Here is a 24,725-nt window from a genome sequence, read left to right on the forward strand (position 1 = left end):
GTTGAGATACACCAAGTGAGAAGACTGGTCTTTGACAATTACCATTAGTGTCCATTGTCTTTAATCGGTGCCTCTGGGAAAATATAAAGTTCATTGTATGGCAAAACTGAATCACATACATGTGTAGGCATTGTTGCACACACCTAGACATGGCCCTTGATATATGTTACGATTTAAGAGGGATTTTTGTATTACTTAATTTATTTATTTGGTGCACGATATGTTCAGGGCTGAATTTCATAGACATTCACGGAGCTTTCAAGCACAATAATGTTGCTTACCAGAATAAGGTTACCAGTCAAAATACCATATATTGTATACACACTGGTTTCCTGCTTATTCTGCTTAGGTGGCTCTAAGAAATTGAGCCCGGCTGTTATGAGTTCATTGCCATTTAGACTATTCGTAGCTAACAACTCTCAAAAGTGAAGTTTCTCAAGAGGGTAGCTCCACATTTTATTTTTTTAAATACATTGTTATATAAAGTTGAACAAAAACACCTTTGGCTTGTCTTGTTGTTTACCAGATGGGTTCATTTTTATGAAACTGCTAAGCAGAAAGAACTTCCGCTAAGCAAAGGTTACCAGCATGTCAGGTACCCTGTAAAATTTTGCTTTATACGGCAAATCTGTTTTAATGAGCAATATTTTCTGCTTTGCAGCTTTATAAAAGTGGATCCTGGTTTTAAGGAAGTCTTTTGAAATGTTTGCAATGAGAACAATTCTATTTGAGTAGAAACTCTGATCACCTATAAGTAACGTTTGTACAGTGTAAATAATTCAGAAGCATGGACTGGTATGTACTTAAGTATTGCAATGTTCTTAAGAGAGAATTGTACAGAACTTTATTGTAAAAACACAAAGATTAACAAAATCTTCAGAACATTATTGAGGTATTCTTAAGGACAAGACACTTAGTATTCTTAAAGGGACATAGGATATCCTTATGTTAAGGGATAATTTTCTATACAAACTGTTGTTATTTATGTTCTTGGGAACTGACAGGAAGAAACCATGGATGTGGTTATTTGCCTTTAAGATTCATATTTAATAAATACAACGATTCTTGCAGTTGATAGTGAGAGAATTCTTTTGTGTGGGTGAGTGGAATGATTTCCCAAACTAAGACCCCAAAAGATTTAAAGCGTGAATTTTGAAAGTCCCACAAATCACTTGTGAAAATTTGATTGAAATGCTGGACTTACCCCTTGTGCTTTTTTCTATTTTTGACCAAAATTTGATTAAAACGCTGAACTTACCCCTTGTTTTTTTTTCAATTTTTGACCAAAATTTGAACAAAATGCTGAAAAACCCCTTGTATTTTTTTTTCAATTTTTGAAAAAAAAGAAGATTAAAATGCTGGACTTGCCACTTGTGCTTTTTTCAATTTTTGAAAAAAAAGAAGATTAAAATGCTGGACTTACCCCTTGTCCTTTTTTTCAATTCTTGACCAAAATTTGATTAAAATGCTGGACTTACCCCTTGTGTTTTTGTCCAATTTGACCTAAATTTGATCAAAATGCTGGACTTACCCCTTGTCCTTTTTTCAATTTGACAAAAATTTGATTAAAAATGCTGGACTTACCCCTTGTGCGTTTTTAAATGTTTGACCAAAATTTGGTTCAAATGCTGGACTTGCCCCTTTTGCTTTTAATTTTTTTTTTACCCTTGTGCTTTTTAAAATTTATTTTTGACCAAAATTTGATTAAAATGCTGGACTTACCCCTTGTGCTTTTTCAATTTTTTTTTAAAGAATTTGATTTAAATGCTTGATTTACCCCTTGTGCTTTTTTGAATTTTTAAAAAAAAATTGATTAAAACGCTGGACTTACCCCTTGTGCTTTTTTGATGTTTTGACCAAAAATTTATTAAAACGCTGGGCTTACCCCTTGTGCTTTTTTGATGTTTTGACCAAAATTTGAGTAAAATGCTGAACTTACCCCTCGTGCTTTTTCAATTTTTTTTAAAGAATTTGATTTAAATGCTTGACTTACCCCTTGTCCTTTTTTCAACTTTTGACAAAAATTTGATTAAAATGCTGGACTTACCACTTGTGCTTTTTTCAATTTTTGACCAAATATTGATCAAAATGCTGGACTTACCCCTTGTGCGTTTTTTCAATTTTTGACCAAAATTTGATTTAAATGCTGGACTTACCCCTTGTGCTTTTCTCAATTTTTGACCAGAATTTGATTAAAATGCTAGACCTTGTGATCTTAAATTTAACCTTGTAGAGGGTCGATTATTTTGCCAAATATATTACACATTTGTATTGACCACAACACACGGAGATGAGGGTCATTGCTGACAAAGAGGTCTTTAATTAGCATCACAATCGAGGAGGTACATTAAAGGAGTGGACCCATTCTGGTTACCCCTGGGATCACAGATTTCAAGGACCTTCTTAGATCAAAAGACATGATTATACTTGTATCTGAAGAAAAGAAAAAGAAAAAAGTGATTTGTAACCAAGCTGACATGAAGTCTGGATTCGGATTACAAGTCTGAAACTTCTCATCTCTGAACACCCCACACCCCTTGAATTACAGAGAGTCCATGGAGGTGCTCTGTTGCCCTGATCTTGGCCTTGGTGCCCCTCCAAATGACTTTAAATATTGCCTTGCCCTCAAAGATGAAAATTCCAGGCCAGCCACTTGAAGTTAAAATGACCTTGAGAAATTCAACTTGAGACCAATTTACAGTTTTGACCTTGTGTATGCCTTGGCTGCAGCCATTGTTATTCGAGGGACGCACCACAACAAGAAACCACTGAGCTGAGGATGCTGATGCTGGACCGGTATGAGCGAAAGGCGACCATCAGAGGTTTCCGAGATGGTGCAAGCTGAAGACAACCTCTCGCTCAACTCAACTCAGTTTATATTTACAAAAATTGTCAAAATACAGGTTAATTTACATATTATTTCAGCCAGGTACTATTCATCCTGGTTCCTGAAGACCAATCTCGGCAAACTGTTGCAGGATGCTGTACAGGCTCTTCTCCTTGTCTGTTTGACCATACTCTGCTTTGAGCTCATGAAGACTGGTACCCAGCACGTCTGCACTGTCAGTGATGAGGCATGCTGACTGGGGCTTATCTTCAGACTCCTTGGTTACCGCCTGAAGAAAGAAACACAGTGAGCAAAACAAGAATAATCAATACAGGCCAAATATAAATTGGGACTGTTGGTTATAAACCCACTGCACATGATGTCATAAGCACAAAATAGTCCGCTCACTCAAGTCAAAGAAAAGCTATCATTGGCTGAGAGTTTTCCATTGTTTCACATGTAGACAGCCTCAACTGACAAACTACAAGCATGGAGATAAGACAAACAAAAAACTGTCTAGCAAAAGCTATATCACAAACTGTCAAGGTACCAGTCAAATACATTTCACAGAGCATGGCAATTTGGCTGGTTATCAAATCCATGCACTTATTAAAAAACTGTTTTCTAGCAGTGGCATTCTCAGGCATGATATTTAATCATTGGAAAGGACTGACCTACATGTACATGTCGTGTTGGCTCCAATAGACTTTTCAGGCACCATTAATCACAAATGTTTTGTTTTTCTTTTTTTTTCTTTTTCTTAAAGGCAGTGGACACTATTGGTAATTACTCAAATTAATTATTAGCATAAAACCTTACTTGGTAACGAGTAATGGGGAGAGGTTGACGGTATAAAACATTGTGAGAAACGGCTCCCTCTGAAGTGACATAAGTTTTGAGAAAGAAGTAATTTTTTCCGAATTTGATTTTGAGACCTCAGATTTAGAATTTGAGGTCTCGAAATCAACCATCTAAACGCACACAACTTTGTGTGACAAGGTGTTTTTTCTTTCACTGAATCTCGTAACTTCGACGACCAATTGAGCTCAAATTTACACAGGTTTGTTATTTTATGCATACGTTGAGATACACTAAGTGAAGACTGGTCTTTGACAATTACCAATAGTGTTGTGTCTTGAAGCATCGAAACAGCGCAAGCGCCAATAACAGGAAGGATAAACAAATATTCAACATTATAAAAAAGAAAAAAGTTTTTGCCAAGAACAAAAAAATTGGAAATCAAACTAAAGGAAGATTATCATGACTGCATTTTTCTGTACATACCTGTACTATGTCTGTGCGTAGACCATGTCCTTCCACAACTACTTGGCTAGATAGGTGCGGTTCCTTGGAAACTAGCTGGAAGCACAGACGCTGTGAATGAGCTCTTGATGATTGCACTGAGATAGAAACCTATGAGACAAGAACAATGTTAACCATGGTGGCTTCTTATAAAGCGTACATATCCGTCACGCAGTGACGCTCAAGGTGCTTCGACGTTCAGTTTTTACAGTATGTAAGACTACATTTGAATTATTAGAGTATGAATATCAAGCACCAACAATGCCCATGTCAATGGGGATTCCGTCACCCAAGTGTGCGTGTCCCCCATATGGTAAATCAACATAGGCTGAAGGAAGGTCGTTATCAGACATAATTTCTACACAATTCGCCGTATGAGAAACAAAACCTCCTGCCACACTGGCACTCCAGGTGTTGAACAGGGTTTCACTTCAACATTAGTATTTCAAAAATCATATTTTTGAGTTGATGTTACGAAAAATAAGCCCATTGCCATGAGCTTATTTTTTTTGTTCAAACCATGGGCTTATCTTGTACTACCCTTGCATGGGTAGTGCCAGATTAATATTGGAAATCCATGATTGAATGAGTTGTTTAAAAGGAAACTTATCTTCACCCACAATTTGAATATTTTCCTTAACAAAATATTCCTAACAAGTTTTGACTTACTGTTACATGATCAAACAGATGGAAACTAGACTGACTGGTTGCTGATGTCACAGTGATGGAATAATCATCTCTCGTTATTGAGCCTGGATTGGAAAGATATTCAAACAGAAAAATAAAATATACCACAAGTCAAAATCATTCCACATCATGAAGCAAGCATGAAATGTGACACACATTAAAGGAACACACTGCCTTGGATTGGACGAGTTGGTATATAAAAAGCGTTTATAACCTTTGGTTATAAAAAGCACATGGTTGGAAAGATGTTTTAAAAGTAGAATACAATGATCCACACAAATTTGCCACACAATTATGGGAGTCAAAAGCTTGACTCCCATAAGTGGCCGAACATGTTATTCGACGAGGTACAAGGAAAACCATGCATTTTCGAGGCATATTTTGTGTGTATTCTACTTTTTCAATATCTTTCCAACCAAATGTATTTTATAACAACTACAAGCGCTTTTTTAAGACCAACTCGACTGATCCAAGGCAACGTGTTCCTTTTATCTTTGAAAATCTAAGAAAAAATAAGGCATCTTTCTATATCTTGACACACATCTTATACCAACCTGACGTCCACGATGGCTTGCTAACTTCTGTAACATCAAAAACGTGGCCCTCTTTGTTCTTCAGTGTCACTGCTCCTTTTATCCCATACCTGAACAGAACAACAAAATGAAAGAAAAAATAAGCAACAAAATATTTGTCCTTCAGATGAGGCATTCAGCCATAAGTCTCACTGACCCAATATTTTTTAAATTATTTTATTTATTTATTATTGATATCCAACAGCCGATAGCTGCAACTTACAGGAATCATTAAAAACTATATATAAAGGGACTTTGGATCGTTGGTGGCAGCAGACTTACCAGGTAAATTACCGTTGTTCACAGAGTTCTGAGCATGCGCACATGACTATAAGAGTAATAGACTTACCTGGCGAGTCTGCTGTGAGGATATTGGTCTTTGACAATTACCAGAAATTTACCTTGACTTGAACGCACAAACCATCGGTTCTTTTCACATGGTGTTACCACAAACCTCACCCAATAACACAAACTACAGTGAAATCCTTCACTTCTTCAGCCTCCATGGTGTTATTACCAGAAATTTCAAATGTTTTGATATTTACCTAGGGATGAAGACCAGAAAGCCATTAGCCCTGAGGGTTTGGATGACTGCGTCCACCGTACAGCTCTCATCACTCAAAGGGTCCCGATCCTTGAAGAACAATGTTTGGAATAACCCCTGGGAGTCCTGCTGAGCATGCTGAGAGGCCTGGGGAATAAATCAAATCAAATTAATATCAAAATTATCAGTCAATAAAAGTAAGGAAATATATACATAGTAGAGAGGTTTCGCAAGCATGCGGATACAGATACAGATACAGATATGATAACATCAGCCACGTGTTGAATTTTGTTTCGCAAACTATAGGTATGTTTCACTTGAGTGCGCTCGCATTCATCATGAGTGTTTTTCTGACATACATGACCGATTAGAGACCCCGTGTTTTATACACTGCATTTTCTCATCTGTTTGCTTGCAAATGACTAAAACAATTCTATCTATATCAAGCACGATGTGAAAGCAATTCCGTGGGAAATGTTTTTGATCTCAGAGAAAAATACAACTAAAAGTCTGCAAAACAGTATCCGTTTATCTACGACGTGTATGAACTCCCGTATTCGTTACGAACATGTATGCAAAATACGATAGTCCCGAATACGCGTCACATGAACTCACAAAGTGTCGACGTATCGGTATCTGTATGTGTATCCGTACACTTGCGAATCCTCTCTATTCACTGTTGTACTTCAACTGATATGTATACAAACGAGTTGCAGGCTTTCTTATTCACATCTACAAACAATGTATAATTTTGTAAATAGTGTTTTGTATAATCTTTTCCCGCCTCTCTTTCCCGCCTTCGTGCATCACCAAGATAATCCGCCTCCACAGTACTTAAGCAGCATGCAGCATCAGAGTCCAGCTTTCTCCAGAAGACGATCAGAGCATACTGATCGAAACGTCGAGTTAAAACCAACGGTTCTTTTCAGAACCACCCCAACTCATTAGAGATAGTCATTACATGGTGTTACCGCAAACCTTTCCATATCTTATTTCCAACATGCAAACTTTCAAATCCTACTTATAGTCATTTGTTTTTCTGCATCTCAGAATAAGTTTGCAAGATAAATGCTATTATTTTTATTTTATTTTATTCTTATTTTTCTTTTTTTTTCACTTGATTTGTTTAATTTATTAAATTTATTAAATTTATAATATACATTTCATTTCATGTACTACATTTTGTACAGGCAAACAACAAGTAGTCAATAAAAAGCAACAACAAAAACCCAAAATGTAACTATGACCGAAAAAAGAGAGAAAAAATATAGATACAAATTTGCAAAGTTGCATAAAATACCTAACCAGTGGTGCCAAGAAGGAACAGGTGACCAGCACCTCAACAAAGTCGGTTGCCTACCACCAAGATACAACTAATACCCCACCCAGAAAAAAAGGATAGGGTAAAACAGAGGGGGGGGGGGGTCAAAAATAATTGAATATCAGATTTTGCTCCAAATCTCACCCTATGTTTGTTGTTTATGTGTACACATAACTCCTCTAGTGCATTGTTGCTAAGCAACTGCGTACTGTTGGCATCATCACCATCGTCAGAAATAGCAGCCATCAAAAGTCGATGCACCTAAACAAAAATCAATACTAATAACATTGACATGTTGCAGTACACAGTTTTATAATGTTGGTGTTAGAATACAAAAAAAAAAATAACTTTGACCTTGTTAATTTACTTACAATAATATCAGCATATCGTCTGATAGGTGATGTGAAATGCGTATAGCGATCCAGTGCCAGACCTATAAAAGAAAATTATTTTGGGGGGTTATTTCTTCTTGCGTGCATTAGTCAAAAAGGATAGGACGAAAATGCATGGTGAATAGTACAACTACACACGATTTATAGCACAAAATACTCAAGATTTATAGTAAAAATTCGCATGACTTCTAGTACAAATACTCATGATTTCTAGTACATATACTCATGGTTTATAGCACATACCCATGGTTTACATGCATGTCAGACGCCATGTAATGGTTCGAATAATGAATGCCATGTGACCTACAATCCTCCAATCAAATCACAAGAATCTACTCAAGTGCTGTATAATATTTCGTATATACTAAAGGGCAAGTTCTTACCATAGTGAAAGAACTGATCTCTAGGCAGACTACCAGTGGAGAAGTACAAAGCATTAGACATTGCTTTAGTCGCCAGTGAACGTAGAATCTTATTGTAGACAGGATCCTTGGGGTCAACGCACTTATCCAGAGACTCGGCTAAGGTCTTATTGGAACTAAGAATACGAGACAATGATTAAGAACTCTTAAAATGCTTGTTGCGGACAATCTTATAACAGTTTTGTTTCATTTATTATAGTTGTGAAACAAAGGACTCTCAGAAAAGTGAACTTAATGACTGTACTAGCCAAGAACCCAATGGACAGAAGACAAAGATGGAAGTTTCAGTTCTAAATATGGGAGGTAAGTTCAGAGAACTATTCCACGGGGAAACCCACGCAGTCAGTTTAATACATTTTTGAGGTGTTGATTTATTTTTCACGGAGGGGGGAGAGATTGTCAAATTATGCAGAAGTTGTTCCTAGGTCGAAGCTTTATAAGGTCTTTAAACTCTTTTATGGAAGTCAAGGTCAAATTAAGTTTTGTAAAAATGACCCTATAAAACCACGGGCACATCCGCCACAAGTTTCGGCTTTTAGGATGATGCCTCCACGTGATGTGAATGTGGAAATAAATGTTTTATTGATTGATTGATTGATTGATGGTCAATTGGATCCTGGCATAAAGCCATTCATGAATAATTACACCAAGTTAAAAATGAACCTCAACAAATTTATGCAGCATCCGAAGGAAAGGAATGAATATTCATATTACATTCAAGTACTTGCATTTTGATGTGACAGGCACTCATTTTCCAACAGATAAAAATTCCTCATGAAAGTGGGAGACAAACTGCAAGTTTACTGACTACTAACCTTGTGTCTATCGTGAATCCTCTCGCCTTAGCGCTGTCCACTAAATCCTGAAACTGATCTTGCCTCGGAAGGGGATGGTGCCTCAACTACCAAAGGATAAACACAATAAATGCTCAAATACACCTCATAAGTGAACTTATCACTGTATCTCTACAAGCTGGCAAGCCTGAGGAAACCTGTAAACATGGGTGCTTGCTAAGTGCACTAAAAACACAGGGGTTAACCCTACTCCTCCATGATAAAGTGTTCTGGGTTCTGTGAATTACAAGTCTAGTACATGGGACCTACGGTTTAATGTCCCACCTGAAAGATAAGACAATTATGGTGATGTATCTTGCTCAAGGACACAAGTGCTGTTACCAGGACGTGGACGTACACTCTCTACAAACTGCTTAGAAACACTAGAGCTTGAGTTCTGTATTCTTAACTGCTCAGCCACGTCATGCCTATATCTATGTCTTCTTAGACTACTCGATAGATACATGGGTTACCTTGAGGACTTACCAGGGCAAAGCTCGGGAACATTTCTGAGATCTTCTTCGCTACCCAATGGTTGGCAAAGATCATGCACTCTGCTATTGTTTCATGTATTTCCATTGTCTGAAAGTAAAAAAAAAAATCATCAATAAGGGAAAAAAGATCAATAAAGTTATACAACTTTTTAAATTACATCTAATGTCTAGAAATTCAAGTTCGCCAAGAAGCTTTATGAAGAAAAGGAGTTCTGTATCCAAACTGTTTTAACTGTTGCGCCCCCCCCCCTGCTAAAATAAAGGATTCAAACTGCCTCTAGCTACCTGGCAAGCTCAATGGTTAAGTGGTAAGACATCAATGGCAAAGGTTGTTGGCTCCATCCCACCCAAGTAACGGGCGGTCAGGTTGGTGTAGTGGTGTCTTGCCTCACCATCCACCTCTGGGACCCTGGTTCGAATCCCCATCAGGGGCACTATGTGGATTGGGTTTTCAGCCCCTACATGACTGCATGGGTTATTCTCTGGGATTTTCCTAAAACTGAAACTTCTTCATTGTCTTCTCTCTTCTCATTTGGCTCTAATAAGTGTGTTGAGAATATATCCAGAGTTAAATCCATAGTAAGCCTGTGGATTTCCAACTTTGGGAAAGTACCAAGTATACATTGCTTTACACACATCGCTGTATGGGTAAAACACAAATAATATTTAATAGATGTTAAATTTGCATCGGGAATAAACAATAATAATTTTGGTTTTACACTGACACCGATGTGTGTTAACACTGTACACTCAGTACTTTCCCGAGCTCTGTGAAAAAAATCACAGGCATATTACTCGGGTAAGTTTTGAACCCTGCTCTAGAATTTAGTTTCTACCTGTTTGGGGACAAGATCCTCAATTTCTTGCTCTTCGCTCAGTTCCACTTTGACCTCTATTCCTTCTAGTTGAACAGCACCCCCAACGACCCTGCGAGCTTTCAGGTTTCTAGCAATATCCATCAGCTTATCAACGCACCAACGCAGCTCTGATAATCTGAGGGCGAAAAATGCCATCAAGTGAAGCTGAAACTTCTACAGGTAAACTGTTTATTTGTTTCCAGGCAAACAGTACATACAAAGAATAGGCAATAAAAAATAAGACTATACAGAGAACAAGCCTGCGGATAAGCAAAAAGGGAAAATAATCACTATCTAAAGGCGATCCAGACAATAAAAATAACAAAGGCACAAAAGGGCACAAGGACAAAAACGACATAAAAATTGCACATCAAATACCAAATCAAAAATAAATATATAACAAAACTGTAGAAAATACATTAAATTTTGTATACAAAAAATATAGATCAACCAGAAGACCACGCATCCTCGCTCCTTTCAAAAAAGGTAGGAAGCCAATCAAATTCCCTACAAATCTCCTTAAACCCCAGTACTTTTTTCCTACAAAGCCAAGAAAAATACAGTAATTAGAATATTGCAAAAACTAGTGAAACCAGGAACCTCAAAGGAACCACAAAAAAAAAAGTACAGGTACATGTAGGCGATTGAAGCTAAACTAGAAATTGAAGCTTAACTGTATTACATTCACAGTGAGTCAGGGTTCATGTCATGCCCAAAAACTTGATCTACAAAAAGTATCCAAACCTTTTAAACAAGATACATTTTTGCAGTGACATGATTAAAAAATGAAATAAAATAAAACGGGCAAATATTTGTCCCTAAATGGTAAAACCAAATAATGAACGAACCGTTTCTGAACATCTTCTTCACTCATTCCAGCCAACTCTGGTATGTCACATCTCACATCTTTCCCATCATGCAAGTCTTGAGCAGCCTGGGGAATTTTTTTAAAATAAAATAGGTTACATTTTGACATTTCTCATTATCATTTTTTGTTGTGAAATGATAAAGTGGAGTTACAAAACGTGTGTAAATCTCTTATGGGAGGAGTGTTCGCTCTGAAAAGAGCCAATTTGTTCCTGGTGTTTCAAATACTCTGCTTGTCTTCAGGAGACTATTTGAAAATAGAAGTGTTCACAGATTTACAAACAACTTAAAACTCCCAATAAAAGTTATGGTGGAAAACGTTCCTTGAAATGTTTTTACCTGAAAATAGTAGTTTTAATTAACTTTGATCTCATAAGTCTGAATTCCGGTGTTTCTTCACCATTTTCTTCCGATTCAGATACAAATTCGGATTGAGCTTAAACTTTCAAAGGTTTGTTATTATTATTATTTTTTAGTCAGGTCCCAAAAAAAGAGGATACCGGTCTTTGACAATTACCAATTTGGCCTTGTACTTTAAAGGCAGTGGACACTATTGGTAATTACTCAAAATAATTATAAGCAAAAAACTTTCTTGGTGACGAGTAATGGGGAGAGGCTGATGGTATAAAACATTGTGAGAAGCGGCTCCCTCTGAAGTGCCATAGTTTTCCAGAAAGAAGTAATTTTCCACGAATTTGATTTCGAGACCTCAAGTTTAGAACTTGAGGTCTCGAAATCAACCATCTAAACGCACACAACTTCGTGTGACAAGGGTGTTTTTTCTTTCATTCTTATCTTGCAAGTTCGATGACCGATTGAGCTCAAATTTTCACAGGTTTGTTATTTTATGCATATGTTGAGATACACCAACTGTGAAGGCTAGTGTTTGACAATTACCAATAGTGTACACTGCCTTTAAAGAGCAGGTTTCTCATAGCTTAGGTCCTAAAGACCGGTTTATACTTCCCGCGAACGCGAATGCGATATGAATTTTGACGTCACAAATTCCCAAGGAATATTTCGCATCAGTTGAGTTGTGCTGAACTCCTGCGAAACATTTGCTGCGAAGACAGCCATGTAACGTCAAAATTCGTATCCCATTCGCATGAAGTATGAACCCTGGCTTTTGTCGTTTTCTGGAGATAACTTTGTATCCAAAGAAGAACTCCTTCTGGTCAACATAATGTACTGGAAACCACCATTCAATTCATATTATTTCAATTTTGTTTATGAAAATAAAAATATGTCAAAGATAATACGGACCTCATAAAACATCTTGTGTGCGGATCTGATGATGGTTCGTCCGTACCATACTTCGCGGACTTCGTAGGTCAGTGGGTCAAGTTGCCACATCACGCTGACCGCATAGCGATCCACTCCACCAATCAGAGAGCAGAGCTCAGCGCTCAGTACCTCAGGGAGCATATCATAACGTCGGTCAGCTAGATACACTGTGGTCGATCTGATTGAATAGTAATATGAAACATTTATATGGCCCATATGATGAGCCTCTATGCGCCACACAAAGCATAAAACAATTTTTTTTAAAAGATGCTAAAAGCAGTTGTTACAAAAGAAAAATGTAAACAAATGAGTCTTTAAAAGTCCCCTTAAAAATCTGAAGAGAGTCAGCTAGGGGAATATGAAGATGTATATCGTTCCATAACGAAGGTGCAATGAAGTGGAAGGCTCCTTGAACATAGAATTTAGTGGAAAAGTTAGTTTGAGTCAGGAGCCAACAAAGCGAAGAGACCGAACAGGAATGTTTGTATGCAGAAGGTCAGATATGTAGAGGTGCGTAGTGGTGTTCACTAACCGGGAGTTTATTCAGATTTAATGTCGGGAACAATTGACTAGAACAGGATTTGGACAGTGCCCTCTGGATTAGTGTTCCGGCACTCAATCAACTAAGCCATCTAGCCCTAGTGGGCCATTACTTCTAAAATAACAAACCTGTGCACATTTGGTATCAAATTGTCATCAAAGTTGCAAGAGAATAATGAAAGAAAAAACACCCTTGTTGAATTACTGTATATGCTTTCAGATGCCCTAAAGGTGCTTCAGGTGAAGTTTTTTATTTTTTGAGTGAGAAATTACTTCTTTCTCAAAAACTACAATACTTCAGAGGGAGCCGTTTCTCACAATGTTTTATACTACATGTATCAAAAGCTCTCCATTACTCGTTACCAAGTAAGTTTTTATGCTAACAGTTATTTTGAGTAATTACCAGTAGTGTCCAGTGCCTGGACAAATGACTATATTTTAACTGTACCTCTGCCTGGCTTCTAGATCTGTCAGTGAGTTGGGTTGAACAAAATGAGACACATCGGCGATATGAACACCAAGCTCCAGAATCTTTCCGTCTCTCATTTCGCTGTAACGTAACAAATCAAAACAAATTGAGGTTCAATACAAAATACATGCAATCCAAGGGCTAGGTTTAAAACAATTTTGACCCAAGTTTTGTGTTTTTTGTCCAAAATCAAAAAAATTCCTCCATGTTGGCATGGTCATTTTTTTCAGATTTGGGGTAAAAAAAATAACCAGTGATTTTAGGGTCTAAAATGATACAGAATGGACTACTGAATACATTTTATTTGTGCTGACTGGGTAAATAAGCCAAAGTTTGAGATTTATCGAGAATGTTTTAAGTTTGAGTAATGGTAAATTTGTATGATGTGGGGTAGACAACATTTTAAAGTGATTTTATGGTTTCAAATGATACAGAACAGACTACTGAAGACAATTTATCTGTGCTGACTGGGTAAATAAGCCAGAGATTTGTGACTAAGTTTGAGATTTATTAATAATTATTGTTTTGCTTGTCGTCAGTCTGTCCATCTGTTAGACTAGCTCACCGTATTGACAATGTATCATCCACATCTTCACATCCCTTAGGATCGATACTGAAGATAAGATGTTCCCGGCGGAGATCTCTACGTCTTGTCATCTCCTCCTCCGTCATCCTCCATGGATTCTCATCACTGTTGGTCGGCAACTCTTTAGTCTGAAAACAAAATATGTAACACCCATTTCCGACAGGCGCGCCAGAGTCGCGCCCAACCAAATAGATTAGGAGCGACTCTAAAGCAACCCAAATAAATTTTGGTTTCAGACAGACGATCTGAAAATAACATTTATATTGGCTTGGCTCATGACACAGGCATACAACTGTAACTTCACCCCCCCCCCCAAAAAAAAATAAATAAATGAATTCAATGGTTTTGTATATTTCCTTGCTTCAACTGAAATTTCACAAATACTTTTTTTCCATTACAGGTCTTTGGAAACACATCTTGATATAAACAAATATTTAGCACCTTAAAGACTACTAACCTGTCCCTCAGAGAATGCTCCGACTGATATATTGTTCTCAACTAAAATGGCCGCTATTTCTGTTTCAAGGCTTCCGATTGGTCCGAGTGAGCGTACAAAGTGACCATTGGGGTACTGGGAATCAGCTTCCCAGGTGTCTAGGCGTACAATAATCCTGAAAGAAACCACATAACAAGGTCAAATCATGGAGGAGGAAGAGAAGGAGCTTGAACGAAGGGACTTCAAAAGTCGAACCTGTGGTACCGCGGTCGTTTAACGACACCTCTTAATCACCCACATACCTTATACAATGGGCGACCTGGCGTATGTGAGTTTAAGCGTGCGCACTTCCTCCATGGTCAAACTAAGGATCAATTTCATAGAGCTGCTTGAAAGGAAGGTACACATTTGGTGATCACTCTTGAAATTCATGGCGATAAAAACTCTTGGTTTGAGCAGCTTTCAGTAGTTAAGCATTTCTCTTTGAAGATATGTGCTTATGTAAAAAAGAAAATAAAACAATTGTCCCCAAACTAGAGAATATTAACGCTTCTCAGATTGAGTATTTCTATTCCTATAAGGGGTTTATTCTTCCTGCCTGGACATATTTGTTACCTATGATCTCTGAGGGAGTCTGCCTGTTGTGTACTGATACGTATCTTAGGAAGGCGTTGATCCCAAGGGATAACAAGAACTCTCCCAGAACGAGATCCTTGCACCTGAAAATAAAACATAACAACTGAATAATAATAAAACATCAATCAAGCAGAGGTCACACAGCATCTCCAAACTACCCAGAGGGAAGGTACAAGTTTGGTAATTACTCAAAACAAATATTAACTTAAAAACTGACTTGGTAACGAGCATTGGAGAGCTGTTGATAGTATAAAACATTGTGGGAAACGACTCCCTCTGAAGTAATGCAGCTTTTGAGAAAGAGGTAATCTCTCACTAAAATAATAAAAGACTTCGAGCTAGAAGTCTTTTATTCCTATCTGAAAGCACACAAATTCGTCCAACATGGGTGTTTTTTCTTTCATCATTTTCTCGCAACTTCGATGACCGATTGAACCCAAATTTTCAACGGCTTGTTATTTTATGCACATGATGGGATACACCAAGTGAGAAGACTGGTCTTTGACAATTACCAAACGTGTACCTTCTCTTTAACACTCAACAGGATTTAAAGGAGATTTATCAGACTGGAAGTCAACACTTAAATCAAATCACAAGACTGCGAAACTTGTCCAGTCATGAGCTTAATGGCCCGATGCTAAGACTACTGGCCTTGGGCCTGGGGTCCAGTGTAAATTTCGAGCGAGCCCTGCTGAAACAGATTAACAGGGCAACATTTACCAACCTGCTTCTCCTCAGGAAAGCATGCCACATAATCCCTCCAGTGTCTCTGCATGACACCAACTACACGGCCAGTGGGTTTGCTGTTACTCCTAGCAATGTCTGAGTTGTCATCCCCGGGGCCACCTGCAAAAATGAAAGGGGGGATCCCACAAGATCACATTAATAACAAGACAAATTATCAAACCAGGAACACCGGGGTGAACCCCTTCTCTTAACAATAAGTGCACTGGGTTATTAAGGTGCATTTACAACACACAGGACCTACAGCTTTCTGTCCCATCTGAAGGACGAAGCAATAATGGTCAAGTGTTTTGCATTAGGACACAAGTGTTACGTTTGGGACTCGAACCCACACTCTGCTGATCAGAAACACCACAGCTAGAATTTGGCGCTCATATCCGCTCGACCACGCCACGCCATGACTGTCAGCTACAGAGATGGGGTACTGTAACATCAGTGATTTTATATTTGGTGTAAATATTTTCAATCTGCTTACCTGTCGTTGACAATGAACTGATTTTGCCCGTCCACTCGGACTTGGGGAGCAATTCAATGGCGACCTGATCTCCATGCACGGCTCGATTCCTTATCAAGGGAAAAAGGGGTTCAAATTCAGTTTCAGAAGACGGTCAGACCACAATGATTGAAATGTCGAGCAGAAACCGGCTCTTCTAAGAGCCACCTTTACTCACAAAAGAGATTCTGACATGGTGTCACCGCAAACCCTACTCCAATTTCATCTTGCACAAAACGAAGCTGAGCACAACAAAAGTATGCTTACCAGAATAAGGTTACCAGCCAGAATACTATGCCACATGCACAGTTCTTTACTGGTATCCTGATAATTTCTGCTTAACACAATAGTCTGCCTGTTTAAGCAGCTCTATAAAATTGGACCCTTACTACACTTTATTACTCCATTTATTTACACTGACCTGTTCTTCATTCCTGGTATGAGAATGTCTGAATCTAAGCGGATTCCACTGCCACTGTAATCAAGAAAAGGAGAGAAAATATAAAAAACCACCAAAAATTAAGCAAAATAAATGAATGTTTACAATAACATAGTATGGTAGTCTATAGTAATATGCATGTAAAGGAACACAGTTTTAGATTCATTGAGAAATTTGTAAGTTTGATTTTTTGGTCCTAAAATATAAAAAATGTATGATGCTGGAATCACAAAATTTTTAGATTTCCGGTCAAATTATTTTTTGGTGATTTTATGGTTTAAAATTATACAAAACAGACCACTTAACACATTTTATATGGGCAGAATAGGTTGAGATTTATTTGAAATTTTGTAAGTTTGAAATTTTGGTCCCAAAAAAAAATCTGTGATGCCCGCATCACAAAATTTTCAGATTTCGGGTCAAAATATTTTCGGTGCTTTTATAGTTTCAAATGATACAGAGCGGTTAACAAGACATATTATTTGTTTTGAATGGGCCAAAGTTTGATATTCATTGAGAATTTTGTTAGTTTGAGTTTTTGGTCTAAACAAAATCTGTGATGCCGGCATCAAAAATAAAAAATAAATTGTCCAAAAAAGTTTGGTGATTTTATGGTTTCAAATGATACAGAAAGGACTACCAGTCGTTGCTTTACTGGCCCAACACTAAAACTGCTGACCCCAGGTCTATGGTCTGGGCCACATTTCATAGCGCTGCTAAGCACACAAACTTGCTTAGCATGAAATTTCTTCCTTGATACAAACAGGATTATTACCAACCATATTTCCATTTGTTGCATATTGCTTGTTACTTGTATTCAGCTGTTGTTTGTTTATCCTCAAAACCACGTGGAAATTTGGTTGGTAATTCTGTTTTTATCGAGGTCAAAATTTCATGCTAAGCAAATGTTTGTGCTTAGCAGCGCTATGAAATTGGCCCCCTGGTCTTACTGGCCCGCCACTAAAACTATTGGCCTCGAGCCTGCGGTCCAGTGTACAACTCAAGCCCTGGGATCCTTACCTTCCTCTAGTCACATACGCCTCATCTTGGGCGTGGTATTTATTGACTCTTAAAGACCCCTCTATAAACAGTCCTGACTTGATACCAGCTGCTAAGACATCATTTGGCAAATAGTCCTGGTAGTCTTTGTTGCTGCCTGCAAAGAAATCAATCCATGACAGAATGAGAAAGTAAAATACCTTCACTAAATCCCACCGGGGTAGAAGAACAACTAGAGCAAGCTAGTCGAAATGTTGAGACCAATTAAGAAATCACTCCACGGCAGTGAAGTTAATAACGAGAAGTCCCCTCAATTCACTAAGTGATTTCCTATATACCTTCTGCCCAGGTAGCAGTTAAAAAGCAGCCGTCGATTTCACCAAACTCTTCCTAACTTAGGATTCATCTTAGGATTTAGGACGGGTTCAGTTCCGTATCCAAATACGTAGGACGCATTGAACCCATCCTAAGATAGGACGGGTTACTCGTCCTAACTCGAAATAGGGTTAATCGTAGCATTTCGTAAAATCAGCTGCAGGACAGTTTTTTATTTTTTAACTGGCAAGTCTCAAAAATTCTGAAAATCTAATTTGCAGCAGTACATAAGTCTCCCGAATTCCTGAAAATCTACCGGTACTCAGCGGTAGTAGAATATATAGCAAGACAAGTTTTCAAAAGAACATAATCTACCCAGCAAGTAGATAAACACATGGTGTTAACGCAAACCAAATGTACATTGATACCTCACAGGCCTGGAACTACACACAGGCCCTGGAGGCCTTGGTGCCCCCTCAAACCTTTCCCATTGACTTTTATATTTTCCAATGGAAATGGACTTTGCATATTGGAAATAGCCTTGCCCTATCAACATGTTTGCAATGCCTTAAATCCTCCTACCTTTTTTTCTGTCCGTGGTGTCAGTCAGTGAAGCAGTAAGAGACTCAAACATGTCATGAGCTTGAGTCAGTTGAGGCCAGAACACCTCCAGATATTGCTTTACGTTCATCACATGGACACCAACAGTTTCACTTCCATATTTGGCACCAGACTGAAACCACAAAACGACACATTTCAAACAATATGAACTAATATATTTAGTCGCTGTGTTAAGTACAGGAATTAAAACTAGCCTCCTTCAACGTGCATGCTCGATAGTTTCGTGGTCAAGACATCTGGGCCTTATTTCATGGAGCTGTTCAAGCACAAAAATTAGCTAAGCATAACAAAACTATGCTTACCAGAATATTGTTACCAAACAAAATATGATCATCTCACATGCACTTTCTGTGGCTGGTATCCTGCTTATAGTTGCTAAGCAGATTCCTTTTTAGCAATATTTTCTGCTTAGGCAGCTCTATGAAATTGGGTCTAAAATGCAGGGTCATGTGTTTGAATCTCACTCTTGTCAGGTATTTTTATCAGTCGGACTCGGGACAATCCAGTGCAAATCACTTCGTTTTAATAGTGTACAAAAAATATATACTTATATGTATCTTGCCAAAGTCATTTGCAAAATAATTGCTGTACTCAGAAAGTTCATGCTTTGCAAGAAAGCAAAACTTTGCAACTCAAAAGAAATACTTTGTTTGATCTAGACGCTTACTTCACCATAAACATAAATTCTGCATGAATTGACAGATTTTGTAAACTAATTACAACTTACCTCAATGTCTTCCGTTAGAAACACAATGGGCTTTTGACCAGCTAGATGATTGTAATACCAAACACTGCTGTTGTAGACAACTCTGGAAATGACAACAAATGTACGTTAATTTCCTTTGTGGTTGAGTTTTAGATGTAGCAAACAAAAAGTTGCATCTCATTACGGTAATCCCACTGCTGCCCCTTCCCAGTATCTTAAAGCCATTATACACTTTCGGTACAGAAAAAAAGAAAAAATTCACAGATTTACAAATAATTTACAGGGTTTACAGAAGGTAATGGTGAAAGACTTCTCTTGAAATATTGTTCCATGAAATGCTTTACTTTTTGAGAAAACATTAAAACAATATCAATTCTCGATAGCGAGAATTACAGATTTATTTTAAACACATGTCATGACACGGCGAAACGCGCGGAATCAAGAGTGGGTTTTCCCGTTATTTTCTCCTGACTCCGATGACCGATTGAGCTTAAATTTTCACAGGCTTGTTATTTTATATATAAGTTGTGATACACGAAGTGTGGGACTTTGACAATACTGTTTACCGAAGGTGTATAATGGCTTTAAACCTGGGTGTGGTCCCTTGCTGCACCGGTAGATACAGGTTGAATGCCTTCTGACTGGAACCACCAGGTAAACTTGGGTCTCTGACAAAGTTTCATTGGACACAGTGGCCCCTTTTCTTTTGACCTTTGACCTGTTCCGACCTACCTGATAAGCCAGTCTTTCTCACTCTCTCCTGGTTCTCTTGCGCTATACGCAAAACGGCAAAACTCGTTGGCAAAGACGATGCAGTGATTCCTGGAATCCTTGACTTTATTTTGTAAACGCTTGTACACACGTTGTCCTTTGCCGTGTAACACCTGATGAACAAACAAGGGAAAGTTCTCAAATATTAAAAACTTGTTTACCTTTTATTTGAACAATGAAAATGGTCAGCCAACTCCAAACTGTGATGCAATCAGGCAAAATGAGTTGTTTGTCAACCCAGCTCATTTTGTATTTAGCTGTGAAAGTAGAAACACCAAGAGATACGAGAGAATGAAATTAAGAAAAAGGGGTTTAAAATCGCTATTCAAAATACATTGGCACATTTGCCCTCAATGCTAATGTAACCCTTTTCTTATCAGGAAAGTAGTTGCTAATATAATCTAGGATATATTTTGGCATTGAACTTTACAAAATAAAATATTTAAAAAAATTCACCCCTCTTAGCATGTTTTGGCTTGTTTCTTCAAGCTAATATTTCCGACAAAAACTCAATTAGTAGGAACTCGTCACATTTTACCAAATTAGGTGGTTAGAAAGAAAGCATGGAATTGAGAAATTATTAAAAATGGTACAAAAATTATTATCCTACTTACATGATGCAGCACTGTTTGCATGAAGATGATGCTTGTGAACTCAGGAAGTTCCATTATTTCTAGAAATGCTCCAGCAACATGACAGTCAGGGACAAGATAGTGGGTTACATCGGCCGCCACGAGGGAATTACCAGCTGTAGGACAAATCACCATAAACATATCCGAATTTAAATATTAGGATTTGAAACTTTGCATGATGGAAGTGTTTACTAAGAGAAGTTTGCGCACCACCATGTGAATATCTCTTTTGAGTAGTGTTGCAGGCCTGATACTTCATGGAGGCAACGAAGGCGATTGCCTCCGTGTCCCCTGGTCATTGCCTTGGTGCTCTTGAAATGCTCCAGTACAAATTTGCAATTTCATCATGGGCTGCCCTTTACCAAGAAGAAAATGCCTTGGTGCCCTTGCCCTTTCAAAAACGAAGCATACAGCCCTGGTGTTGGTTCTGAAAAGAACCAGTGGTTAATTACTCTGAATTTAACTCAACTGAGTTTATTAGAATTACACATAGGCCACAGAGGCTGTTTTATACACTCCAAATGTTCTGACACCCCTATGTTCCAAACCCCAAATGCATTTTCCTAACCCTAGCATGTAGATCACAAAGGGGGTATCAGAACATAGGGTTGTCAGAACATAGAGTAGTCAGCCATGCAACTAAAGATATGGTGTTTTCCTAGCTGTCTGTGTGTCACTTCAAATGCATACTATACACAGTAACACAGAATCGGCCTCACAAAGGGTCAATATAAGGACTATTGTTGTAATGGCATAGATCTGGGCCAAACTGCATAAATCTGTTAAGCATAGAAAAATACTAAGCAGGCTAAACAGGTTACCTGCCAAAAAACCATGAAGTAAGTGTATACTGGTTCCCTGCTAACTTTTGCTCAGCAGAAACATTTGCCAAGCACCATATTTTCGCTCAACAGCTTTATGAAGTTGGGTCTAGGCGAATTGAGTCAATTGCTTACTTTTTCTGCAATCCGCTAAGCACAGTTCGCTGTTACATGGTACATCCTCCCGGAGATAAAGCTCCCTCACAAGTCTCACGACACGCCCCTGCCGCGTCTTCGTCTGTAACACTTTGTCAGTTTTTAACATCTTGCTTGTGATGTGTGCTCAACTTATTGAAGTCACAACACAAATCGTGTGATGACAGCGAAGCCCTTCCTTCATCTAGAAAGCTTTGAAGGTGAGCCACAAATATTACCAGCAACTGGTCTCATTTAGTTCAGCAGGATGTCATCTTGTGTTTCTCCTGTCGTCAAATTTTGTAGAACTCACATTTTCTTAGTGCTAGCCAATACTGGGAAAATATCAAATATTCAAACAACAAAATTCAGCCACATTTATTTAAATGGATTCAAAGAAATAACATGTATGCAGCTTGGGCTAATTTCATAGCGCAGGTTAACAGTAAAAAGGTTGCTGTGCAAACACAGCAATTTGCTTATATTTGCTTTGGAACAGGTTCCAAGTCTTCCTTAAAGGCAGTGGACACTATTGGTAATTACTCAAATTAATTCTTAGCATAAAACCTTACTTGGTAACGAGTAACGGGGAGAGGTTGACAGTATAAAACATTGTGAGAAACGGCTCCCTCAGAAGTGACGTAGTTTTCGAGAAAGAAGTTATTTTCCATGAATTTGATTTTGAGACCTCAGATTTAGAATTTGAGGTCTCAAAATCAAGCATCTGAAAGCACACAACTTCGTGTGCCAAGGGTGCTTCTTACTTCATGATTATCTCCCAACTTCGACAACCATTTGAGCTCAAATTTTTCACAGGTTTGTTATTTTATGCATATATGTTGAGATACACCAAGTGAGAAGACTGGTCTTTGAAAAATTACCAATAGTGTCTGGGGTCTTTAATGATTGTTACCCAGGCCTTTTCATTAGTCATACTCGGTAATAATTATCTTCCATGGTCAAAATTACGTGATAAACCTCCCTTGACAATTTGTCTAGCTCCATGCCTTCAGTCAACTAACTTGATTAGTTCTTCTGCTATGTTGTGGAGTGCTAATTCGTTCAAGTTGTTCCATCAATAACAGAGGGCAATGCCATGTTTGGGGTTTCTTTGCAAGTTTGCCCCAAACAAGGCTAAAGGACACACTTGGTATGGGGCTACAAAAAGACAACATTTAAGATAAAAATAGCTTTTTAGGAGGAACCAAGTCGTCCTACGCACTGGTGGCACATTTACCATAAAAATGGAAGTGTCGTGGCCAAGCGGTTAAGAGCACCGAATTCAAACTCTGGTGTTTTTGATCAGCAGAGAGTTGGTTTGAATCCCCAGCCGTGACACTGGTGTCCTTAAGCAAGACACTTAACCATTGCTTCGTCCTTCAGATGGGACGAAAAGCAGTTGGTCTCATGTGTTGTGTAACGCATGTAAAAGAACCCAGTGCACTTATCGTAAAGAGAAGGGGTTCACCCCGGTGTTCCTGGCTTTGGCTGCTGTATATTTTGCCATACAGTAGACATCATGAACATTGACCAATAAAAACACGTAGAAACGGTCTATGTGCGACGCCATCTTGCCATTTTGCCATACACGCATGTTACGTGATGATCGTTTTGCCATACAAGCGCACCACGTGGTGTCAAACACCGCATCCACAGATGATGACACATAGTACTAGTAGGGTGGCTGAGCTCAGCATTCTCCAAGTTCTATTTTTTTATGGTCCAACGACAACTTTTGACCAGTGCAGTCATAAAACTTAGAAAGATTAAGTCTTGTTAAGTCTTAAGAAGAACCTCAAAGCCAAAAATAGTACAAATACTTTTGACCAGTGCAGTCATAAAACTTAGAAAGATTAAGTCTTGTTAAGTCTTAAGAAGAACCTCAAAGCCAAAAATAGTACAAATACTTTTGACCAGTGCAGTCATAAAACTTAGAAATATTAAGTCTTGTTTAGTCTTAAGAAGAACCTCAAAGCCAAAAATAGTACAACAGTACAGTCGGAGTACAGCACTCTTGAAATCTTGTTGGCCCTGACTTAGTTGCGATAACGTAATCCTCTTTCCGTTGGGAGGAGGGATAACTTTCCGTATGGCGCCACCACCTTTTCACTCATTTTTACAAAAAGGGATATCTCATTGAGGTAAATTAGATACTATATTATTTCATATCGAATGAAAAAGTGGTGGCGCCATACGGAAACTTTTCCGGGAGGAGGCTTACGTTATCGCAACTAGCCCTGACTGAGCATGATTGTCAATATTATTGATGGATAACTTTCCGTATGGCGCCACCACTTTTTCACTCATTTTTACAAAAAGGGATATCTCATTGAGGTAAATTAGATATTATATTATTTCATATCGAATGAAAAAGTGGTGGCGCCATACGGAAACTTTTCCTTATTGATAGTGTAACTTACAGGACACTTCCAGTTTAAACTCACTCTGGCTGTATCTGTTGTAATCTGGACATGACATTGACAATGTCATTGTCATCAATTAAATAATAAATGTCAATGACTCAACAATTAACAAGCACAGTAAATATAGCCTCATAAATCGGTCCAATCCACTCCGTAAAGGATACGGAGTGGATTGGACCGATTTATGGGGCTAAGTAAATACAGTTACAACACCAATTTACAATACAATAATTAATGTCCAAAGTCCAGGCCGGTAAAAATAACAAATACCGCCATATTTTTCAACTTTTCCCTCTGAAATTCAGAAACAAAGATAAGGGTCAAGGGTTAACACTTATCATACATACCACAATAAATCGCCGAAATTCCGTCTATTTCAAGCAGGTATATTAACCCTTGCCCTACTTCTAGAAACTAAGGGCCTTGCCCTTGGCGCGCACATGCACAAAATAATAAACTTCCTTAGGTGAGCCTCGTTCACTTAATAGTGTCAACTGCGATTTTTTCAGACCCAAAATCCTATTTATAAAAAATAAAAACATAAAATAAAGAAAAAT

The 24,725-nt window shown here is 38.1% G+C and overlaps 1 protein-coding gene across 1 annotated transcript; it reads right to left on the reverse strand.

The window, feature by feature from the left end:
* Nucleotides 1-803: 803 nt before the first annotated feature.
* Nucleotides 804-24,619, reverse strand: LOC139941451 (DIS3-like exonuclease 1). The gene is made up of 27 exons (XM_071937953.1): nt 24,516-24,619; nt 21,746-22,080; nt 20,772-20,905; nt 20,119-20,270; nt 19,408-19,489; nt 18,642-18,792; nt 17,766-17,901; nt 16,728-16,781; nt 16,289-16,377; nt 15,794-15,915; nt 15,049-15,152; nt 14,455-14,608; nt 13,977-14,125; nt 13,391-13,492; nt 12,382-12,580; nt 11,100-11,185; nt 10,231-10,387; nt 9,387-9,482; nt 8,883-8,968; nt 8,029-8,183; nt 7,625-7,686; nt 7,398-7,514; nt 5,934-6,079; nt 5,371-5,459; nt 4,799-4,881; nt 4,112-4,240; nt 804-3,116 (listed from the first exon to the last, which is right to left on the reverse strand). Exons 2-27 carry the CDS (start codon nt 21,873-21,875, stop codon nt 2,937-2,939), a joined length of 3,144 nt encoding a protein of 1,047 aa, XP_071794054.1. The 5' UTR covers nt 21,876-22,080; nt 24,516-24,619; the 3' UTR covers nt 804-2,936.
* Nucleotides 24,620-24,725: the final 106 nt, after the last annotated feature.

Source organism: Asterias amurensis, chromosome 9 (assembly GCF_032118995.1).
Source record: "Asterias amurensis chromosome 9, ASM3211899v1".
NCBI lineage: Eukaryota > Metazoa > Echinodermata > Asteroidea > Forcipulatida > Asteriidae > Asterias > Asterias amurensis.